This window comes from Cydia pomonella, chromosome 3 (assembly GCF_033807575.1).
Source record: "Cydia pomonella isolate Wapato2018A chromosome 3, ilCydPomo1, whole genome shotgun sequence".
Classification (NCBI taxonomy): Eukaryota; Metazoa; Arthropoda; class Insecta; order Lepidoptera; family Tortricidae; genus Cydia; species Cydia pomonella.
This window is the reverse complement of record NC_084705.1, coordinates 22,160,715-22,170,512: the sequence shown is the minus strand read 5'-3', so window position 1 is coordinate 22,170,512 and position 9,798 is coordinate 22,160,715. Positions and strand designations below refer to the sequence as shown.

General features: G+C 35.9%; 1 protein-coding gene across 3 annotated transcripts; it reads right to left on the bottom strand.

Moving 5' to 3' along the window:
• Positions 1-305: 305 nt before the first annotated feature.
• On the bottom strand, positions 306-9,033 carry LOC133516306 (proclotting enzyme-like). Of its 3 annotated transcripts, none has more exons than XM_061849163.1 (7): positions 8,865-9,017; positions 8,690-8,783; positions 5,876-6,469; positions 5,527-5,648; positions 1,745-1,921; positions 1,133-1,292; positions 306-675 (listed from the first exon to the last, which is right to left on the bottom strand). In XM_061849163.1, the coding sequence occupies exons 2-7, from the start codon at positions 8,715-8,717 to the stop codon at positions 329-331; spliced, it is 1,428 nt and encodes a 475-aa protein (XP_061705147.1). In that variant the 5' UTR covers positions 8,718-8,783; positions 8,865-9,017; the 3' UTR covers positions 306-328. The 3 variants fall into 3 exon arrangements, with proteins under 3 accessions (XP_061705147.1, XP_061705148.1, XP_061705146.1); XM_061849164.1 differs by having other exon boundaries at positions 8,871-9,017; XM_061849162.1 differs by having other exon boundaries at positions 8,690-9,033.
• Positions 9,034-9,798: the final 765 nt, after the last annotated feature.

The following is a 9,798-nucleotide window of genomic DNA, read 5'->3' as shown; positions in this document are numbered from 1 at the left end:
TAAAGGTTTTAGTGACGACGGAATCTTAAAAACGAAATCCTTTTTTTATTAATGTTTACGAGTAATATAATTGTATTTATAGAAAATAAATAGAGGGATTTTTTAATCTGTATGAATAATATGGGAATAACAACATAATACATATAAAACTTAAAATCTAAATCTAAAAATAAATAAAACTAATCTTAAAATAAATAATTAAAAACTTCATTGAAGCGACACGGAAAACTAGTTTCAACTAGGGAAAACGCGTTTCCATTAAAAACGGGTTTTTCGGTAGTTACTATGAAATGAAACTAAAGGAATTGGTTGGCAATTTGGTACGTATTTAAGGTTTCGTGGAATTATTACAGTAGCAGTTGCAAATTAATTTCGTTCTAGCTGGTGGTGGCTGATGCGTCGCTGCCGTTCTATCTTCTAACAAATTGGCCTCGATATCGCTTGCAAAACTAACATAGTTTTTCATGCATGTTTCCTCTATGTCTGGTATATGCGTGCGTAGGAAGACGCGGTGTGCGAGCACGCGCGTGAGCGTGGCGCGGGCGTGCGTGTTGCAGAGGTGCTCGTTACGCGGAGCGGTGGAGGCCACTCCAAACAGGAGCGGTACCCGGTCGCCGGTGGAAAGATCGAAGAACACCAGTCCGCCACCGCTGTCGCCGCGGCACAGCGCCTTCCCTAATAATAAAATTCCATAAATCAGCAACATTACCACCGGTTAAAAGGTAATCACGGTCCTTATCCCGGTCGATTTAAGTCTAGTGAAAACTGTTAACATAACCAAGTTCTAAGTATTTAAGTGAATGATTTTTCAATATGATTCACACATGATTAAGTATTATAATGACTATTTTATTGCTTTTACTCTAGAGTTCTGATTTGCCTGCACTGTTATTTACTGAGATTACACGTCAAAATTGTACGGACTAAAGTTCAAACAGTTGATTTATTTCAATAAGTACCCAGGTAGGTACATTCGTAAATCATGAAATAAATGGAAAGGTATAAATACTAATACTTATAAAATTTTGCAAATACTTGCAATCTACCTGCGGTCGAGTCATATTTCGCACTTTTTATAAAAATCGCATGTACAGTAAAAAATACTAGTTAATCGTATAAAAACCGAACGTACCGGTAGTGACGCCTGCGCAGATCTTATCACTGGTAATGTACTTGAGGAAGTTGGGCTCCGTGCTGGCGACACACTCCTCGATGGGCACGTACGGCATGTATAAGTACTGCAGCGCTTGCGCCGGCGGGCCGTTCTCTGCAGTCAGGCCCCAGCCCAGTACCTGCAATTCATTCTCAATTGTTCAATGTTTGTCGACCGACTTAATTTGCACCAGATTGAATCTGTGAGAGACCACGGTCAGCCTACTATAACGCTTAGAGCGGGTAGGTAAGTTAGAATTAAAATATAGTGTTATATTATATATTAAAACTATTTTTTTACTGAATTTTGGTACCTAGGCCACTTATGATGGACCATTAGCAGAATGCAGTGAGTATGAAAATGAAACCAGTACTAAATTCATTTGTCGTACACTAAGCCACCAAATTGCATTGCCACTTTATGGATGAACCACTACTACTTGGATAAAGTTACTTACGCGTCATTAATGGGAATACACTACAGCAAAATCAAATCGTTGTAACTATGAATGTTTTCATAGTTGCCGATGAAAATAAACCGTGAAAGTAGAATAGACAGGATAGAGTGCATGTTGTGTAAATTAGAACTTACAACGCCCTGTTTTCCATTTCGGAGATTGGTGTGTTCAAGATATTCGTCGAATAGTACGCAGAGCGGGCGGAGGGCGGGCGAGTGCGTAAACGCCGTAGCCAGCAACACCACGGCGATGTCGTCTTGGAAGCTGGTGACCGCGCCATGGAACCGCGGCGGTAGTTGTACAGCGGAAACCTACAAATGGGCCCAGAATTATCTTAGTAATGGTGTATTTTTTGACTAAGCGGACGGGAAGTTGTACGCAAATTGATAACTGTATTGTTTTTAACCTTTTTATCGACAAAAATGGTCAGGTGTCAATGGCGTGCAAATATATTATATTGCACAATTATTATTATATTTTATACGCTTATTTTAAATGGCAATTATATGAGTTGTGTCTTAAACTTTAGATAATTATAACGGGAAATTGTTTTTAAAGTTTTTTATGTGAAGATTCAATTCTAGTGATAGCAATTCGTGGATTCGTCTTCTTTGTCGGAATCAGATTCACATCGTCCGACAAAATCAAAGCTCAGCCACGAATAACCATTTTTCTTGCAAAAGTTATAAAGAAAACTCACTCTAATATTGTATGCGTATACTGTACTGTATACTGGCTATCCAAAGGTGTCGTTCGGATTCAGATTGCACCAGCATTACTGCACGGTATTATATTTTATTTATTTATACTATATTATAATATAATATAATATAAGGTTGTCTGGAAGAGATCGCTCTTAAGCGATAAGACCGCCTGTTGTTACCTCTATCAAATTGTCTTTGTTTAATGTGAGGTGTTCAATAAAGAGTATTGTATTGTATATTAGTATTTATTTATTTGTGTTTTTAGGGTTCCGTAGTCAACTGGAAACCCTTATAGTTTCACCATATCCATCCACACTGTGGGATTTTCGATCAGATTTGACTGTTTTCATTTTTTAATTCATCGCATTAGTCTCGTCAAATAAAAGCTCAGAATGAAACTCCAAAATTTCTATCATGCGTAGTTTTGGAGATAATCATAAACTTGAGAAATGTCCATAGAAAACATAGAAACGAAATTTCTTATTTTATGTGCATCTTTTTTGTGTCAATCTAATTTATATCTATTAGGGATATATTGAAGTATACATTTCATCAAAATAAAGTTAAAATTTCTTATTCTGGGTGGCGATATAATTTTTTTTAATATATTGAAAAAATTTTTTTTGCTCGATAATCCTACATTTATAGCATTTTATTTCTAAACGAAACTATTCTATGCTATAAAAGGCGGCACTGAAAAAAAAATTGAATTAAAATAACGCAGGATTGCCGAGATATGCATTTTTAAATATTTGGGTCAGGGCTGTCACATAACTCCGGTGGTGTACCTAGGTGAATACTTACATAGTTACAATGTCTGGAAATACAATGAATTATAATGATTAATCTTTATTGTTTTGATATTTAAGCATTTATTCAGTACATTAAGTATTTATAAGATAAATTGTTACACCACAACGGATGTGTTGTTATGTTACTAACCAATATAGTCTTGCCTAAAAGCCTTAACTCTACAGCAGAACGAACGGTCATATCAGCACTGCGTTATATCTCGGATGAAGGATATCATGTGGTATTGGGAAGGGGTCCGCCCTCGTAAAGCAATTGCTGAAACCCAATACTTATACATGATATCTGGAGGAGCGGGGGTGAGGCGTCATGGTGCCGGTAAAGACCCATGACGCTGCATTGCCCCGGCAGGAGCTAACCCAGGCCGGTGAATCCAGGAACAAATTCTGGCGTTATGACAGAGAGCACCACACGAGGAAAATCCATAAAGCAAATTACAATCCTAGATCTTTTTCGGCGTGCGTTAGAGTCATCTGATCCTTACATTTCACATTTCTCCCTGAAAGACCGTTTAAGTAAACAAAAGCGTCAGCCTATTCGGGCAAAAGTTTTGGCCATTTTAAAACCAATCTAATCATTTTAAAGTCGGATTTGTCGGAATTGGGGTTAAGCACGGATTTAATTCTCCCTACAGAAGAAATTCTAATTCATTCAGATGATGATGATAATGATGTTGATGACTGAAGACGATTCTCATTTAACTGGTTAATTCAAATTTTCTGTTAAAAACTATATTACTGGATCATGTCTTAAAGTCAATCTTGACAACCCTATTTCCATAGAAATCGGTAAAAAACTTAGAAATGTTATAAATCCTAAATCCCGCAAGATTAGCTTTTGAAATTTTGAGTAATTATAGTTAACTATATTTTAAATACATTTAATAAAAAATAAAACGCTAATATCGGAAAATATAGGAGATATAAAAAAACATGTTTGAAAACTTTAGTAACATCTAACTTTTAACTGAATGGCACTAAAATGCTGGATTTTCGTATAATTAATGAGTATCTCTCACTAAAACTCAGAAATAAAAATTGAAACTATATTGACGGTACTTTAGTAATTATGCCAATAAACATGTTTTCTTAAGGTCATTGACCTAATCAACAAAAAAATATTGTGCATTAACGACGCAAGATAATCATTCGGGAGTTTTACACTGGGATGCAGGATATTATAATGCGTATTATAAAAATCTAAAACGAGGGTGGTCAAAACTGATCGAAAATCCCACACTGTGCCATCTGTCTGTCCGTCTGCGGCTTTGCTCCGTGATTGTTAGTGAATATTTTTATTATTATTTATTTATTTCGTTTTAATGTTATGGTATGGGGTATCATTAGATAGGGCTTTTAAAATGAATAAGTTTCTCCAACAACCATTTCTTGATAAAGTGGATATTTTCGGAAATAATCGCTCTAACTTGTGAACCATGGGTCCAAAAAATATGAATAAAATCGTATAACAAAAGCCTAATAAATGCTTTCAATGAAAACTACACCACACGTAATCGGGCCGGACGATTTTGAGTTATTGCAAAAAGTCTTCTCGTCTTAGTAAAAAGACGTACAAAGCGCTGCGAAGGTACTCCCTTAGAAGGTACTACCGTTTGTAATGATATGTACCTACTTCCATGATACTTCCTAATAGCCCCCGTTTTTAGCCTATATTCTGACAGATTGTTAACTATGGAACCCTACACTGAGCATGGTCCGACATGCACTCATCCGATTTTTCATTTTAGCATTTTTTTGTAGTTTATTTTGATTTTGGTTTCTTTGTCGGCAGTCGCCTGCAACAGTATTGCAGCGCGACATTACTGCCCAGTGGGCCCACTGCTTTGTTGCCGCCAATGTCAAAATTCCGGGCAATGACATCAGTTTTGACATTTGCGGCAGTACTGTCGCAAATCAATACTGTAGCAGTAATGCTGCTGGGGTCTAAATCCGAACTTCACCTTAATGCTTACTCAAACTCCTAATATGTCGTTAAACAGCGGTAAGGTAGAAAGTAAGCAACAATTCATGCGTTGCTTTTAGAAGGTATGTAGGTACCTAAATTATTCACTTTGGAAAAGTCAGCAATGGGTCTCTATTGTTTCCCATAAAGTTTTAAGTCATAATGTATTGTTTGTCCGCATTTTCGTTAGTCATAATTTGGTTTTTCTCAGAAACGCGTAACTTTTCAGGATTGCCATAAAACAAACCTAACCTAACCTAACCTATCTATAGGATAATCTAAGGAAATTCCTGAAAAGTTAACGGTTTCAGAGTTATGACTAATGATAATATGACTATCATTACATTATGACTTTCAATAATTATGTCAAACAAAGGGATCCCGTCAGCAATACATATATGTACATTTTACAACTGTTGGTTTTGCCTCTAGACACTTACTTCTGACTTCTGTGCATGAAGATCGTGATTGTCGGTCCAGGGCCGGTAGAGCTTGCCGGCCGCTATTACAAACCGCGAGGCAGGCAGCGCGCCGCCCACGTCACTCCAGAAACAGTGTGCCGCTAACAAAATGTCTTTTTAAATTCCGTTACTCAAATTCAGATATATTAAATTTTTGCGTTTACCAGAATTTTAACATTGTTACATATTCTCAGATTTCTCCTTCTCTTTGTGACGTGGAACCTCCGAATGATGTACAAATCAGATAAATTTGGGATTCACATCATCTAATTGCTATTATTTGAATAACCTATTGAATTTATTCAAAGAAACGAAAATAACGTTTTACCTGATATGACAGCTTTTGTGGTGACTAGTGTTCCTCCGCATATCTGCATATAGGGCTCAAACTCCTTGCTGTATACTCCCACGTGCCACTGCAGAAAGGGGGCTTGAACTGACGTTAGTTTCTCGCCTCCTACCAAATTGTTTATGCCAGGTTGATAGCCTCCTGTCAAATTATTACTTTTGGGTGGGGATACTCGAAGAGAATCCCGATTTTTAAGGGAAACTTGTTCACCGTCAGTTAAAGGACGATGTACTGAAGTTGTAATATTCCAGTTGCTGGGGATACCTTCTGTACTGAAGACATGAGTTGCGACATGATTATGTTTCATTTGATTCTGGGCATAATTTAGATTTTTTTGTGTCTGATCCATTGTAGTCGTATAATTTCGTAACATGTAGTCAGCATAGTCGTCTAAGACGGTTTGTGGCCAACGAAGTTTCTTAAGCTCTTCTGTAGTCACATTTATTGGACTGGGTCGAATTACGTTGTCGTTGTGTCGTGAAGTTGCATTGACAGAGGAGCCAAATAATGCTGGTGGAAGATGATGCCAGTTTTGACTTGATTGTTCGAGTCCTTCGCAAGTGAGAAGAATACCTGTGCCAATTAAAAGTTGACTTAAAACTCTTGTTTACTTGTTTTTAATAATGTATGTGTTACCATAAAAACCCGTTTTTGGAGAAAAGCGCGTTTTCACCCTAGTTAAAACTTATTTTCCATATAGCTTCAGTGAAAACGCGTTTTCACTCGTTTATCATAAGTCATCGGTGATTTTACTGATAAATAGGTGATTTAACTGTCATTTTTCTGTTCAAACTAGTTTTTCCTAAAGTGCATTGGTAACTAATTTTAACTCCTTCTTCTTTCTCGCACTGTCCCGGCATTTAGCTATGGCTCATTGGAGCCTGGAGTCCGCTTGACAACTAATCCATTGAATTGGCGTAGGCACTAGTTTTAACGAAAGCGACTGCCATCTGACCTTCCACGCCAGAGGGTAACTAATAGGCCGTATTGGGATTAGTCCGGCTTCTTCACGATGTTTTCCTTCACCGAAAAGCGACTGGTGAATATCAAATGATATTTCGTACATAAGTACCGAAAAAACTCATTGGTACGAGCCGAGGTTTGAACCCGCGACCTTCGGATTGCAAGTCGCACGCTCTTACCTTACTGTAACTAATTTTAACTTACTGTTCAAAACTAATTTCAGCGAAAACTAGTTTTTACAAAAAAACTTTCTTTTCTACATTATAAAAAAAATAGATAAAGTCGGTTCTAATATGGTCACGGGTATCCTAACACTCTCCTTCTCACTTAGCTCGTTTTCACACCAAGGTATCTTTCGACTCTGCCAGAAACGTGTTTTTCTTAGTCAAACCCAGTTTTAATTGTAATTAATTTTTAATAATGAGTGAGAATACTAGTTTTTACGTTGAACTATCTCTCCAAAGCACTTTGCGAGAAGTAGTTTTGACTGAATAATCCCGGTTAAAACTAGGTTTCAACAAGGCCTTACGGAAAACCAGTTTTAATTAGTGAAATCGCGTTTTCACTGAGGCGATACGGAAAACTAGTTTTAACTAAGGAAAACGCGTTTTACCTAAAAACGGGGTTTTGCCGTGGCATGTCGTGTGTCTAATTCTGAATATCGCTTTAACGAGTAAAAGCAATATTCAGAATTAGAAAAAGTAAGCGGATTAGGTACAATTTATTTTTGCTATTCCGGTTGTATTTGTGATCATATTTATAATAAGATGTACGTACATGAAAATAAAAGTACCCAACTTTAATTTATAAAATTATCAATAACGCCTAAACAACTGTAGTTAAGTCCCTTTTATTTGTACGCATATAGAAAATTTTATTCCAATTAAAATTACGAGTATAAGTTACAGGAAGATAGGGTTAGATTGGAGTTCCATTTGGATTGCAACTGCAGCGGGGTGAGGTGCTGTTGGAACGATGCTGGTTCAGCGTTCAAAATTAGCGGTATACAAAACACAACATACCTACTAAATTATGGAACAAATGATGGCACGGATGGATGTGACTGCTGCTACATAATGAAAGGCATTTCATTCATTTCTCATTTTATTCGTTTCATAAACATACCCTTGTATTTTATTATTTAAACATAGGTAACCTATTTGTTATTTTTATCAAAAATTGCGTTCAAAGGTAAAATGGTCACGTAATTAATTGTTCGTCGAATATAATAAATCGAATGGTTCTTGTAAGTACCTATTTCAAGTGATAAACATCTGTTTTATAATATCTATTATTTGTTTCTTGTTTCCGCTTTGCTGTGAAGAATTTCTTATTTCATATTAATTTAGCTTTTTTCCGGTTGAACTTTAAAAAAGTCGAGAATATTAAATTTGAGTTTTGTTTTTTACACACTAATGTTGTTTAAACAACATATTTTACAAAGAGCGACGATGGATTGCTTATGGCTATACTGATAGTATTATAGCTATACTGATAGCTTATTATGCAGTGAACTAATGTGGTAGTGTGGTGTGCGGCTAATTAACTAATAAAGAATGAATCTTGAAACGCGTTCTTTAGTCAACACCCAGCAATCCATCATCGCTCTTTGTAAAGTCCTAAGAGACAACAACATTTACTAACAGCAATTACCGAACAACGTCATGCATTACAAAAACTTTTTTGTTATTTGCGAAATCAGCATAAACATTTTACCGAACTCATAAAAAAAACTGTTTCTGAACAACAAGCCAAACCTACCGAATACTCGTATATGAAAAGTTAAATATTATCATTATTTTACTTTGTTTTTTATGCAAATAAACTCACCTAACAGCAAGATCACGCTGAAGGACATGATGTTTTCCTGTTGGCAGACTGCGATGCAGACTGACCCGGTTGCGCCCGAGCGCCCACAATACGTCTAGGACATTTTGATATAAATCTTAGAATAATAATAAAATCTAAAAAACAAGTTTGGTAAATAACGCCAAATTGCACTTACACTTACACTGATACATACATTCTACGTTAGCAATTTACAGATTACTTCAAAATTATATTTTTATTAGAAGAAGAATTTATATGCGAATCTATAACAGTTGAACAACACAAAGTTCGCACAAAATAATGTTTTGTTTTGGCTTGCCTGCGGACCGGTCGGCTTGCGCAAGCAAACTGCATCTTTGATTTGACAAGTAAGATGTTCAAGCTTAAATTGTGTGTTGTTTTGTTCATTCAAGTTTTTACATTCAACTTCGATCCCAGCTGGCTAGGGGCGTCTTCGGGGCATTTCGAAGGTGTTTGATCCTACTTGCATTTGTTCTAATTTAAATGAAATTAGTTCTAACATGAGCCGGATTATCATCATCATATGGAACTAGAAAGGGTCTAGCCGCAATCCTATAGTGAAACTGCCCCTGGCTGAAATGTATACCTTTCTTAGAAGAGTTAATTGGTCTTATTATAAGATATCATTTTACAATATTTCAAGCCTGGAATCCCCTTGGTTTGGATAAAAAAACAAAAATATATAAAATCTTTTTAATTTTTCTAAGCTAAACTAATGGTTAGATTTTTTTGAAATTCGGATTATACATGGCACTAATACCAATACATTTTCAAAAAAAAAATCAAGGTTCTAACTTATTTACAAAGGCCAAAAAAAATATATTTTTTTGTTTAAATTTTTTTTTTATTATTTACAAGAGGGCGACAACCTCAATTTTTAGGTATTTAATGCACAATACAATATTGTATGAAATATTTTTTTTTCATAAAAATCCATTTGTGGCAACAAGGTAAAAATGCCCCTCTTTTCGCCATCATACTTTATGAAGCATCTATATACCTTCTTAGACATATGCCGAGAATGTATCTATATTTTATGATTAATGGTCGTAAGACGAATGGCCTGCATTAGTAAGACATTTTTATCT

Excerpts from the sequence above, each read along its gene's own strand:
- LOC133516306 (XM_061849162.1), bottom strand. The coding sequence starts at position 8,717 with ATGTCCTTCAGCGTGATCTTGCTGTTAG. Across the intron at positions 1,293-1,744 it reads GAAATGGAAAACAGGGCGTT|GTACTGGGCTGGGGCCTGAC; the intron begins GTAAGTTCTAAT and ends AATGAATTGCAG. Across the intron at positions 676-1,132 it reads CTGCGCAGGCGTCACTACCG|GGAAGGCGCTGTGCCGCGGC; the intron begins GTACGTTCGGTT and ends TTTTATTATTAG.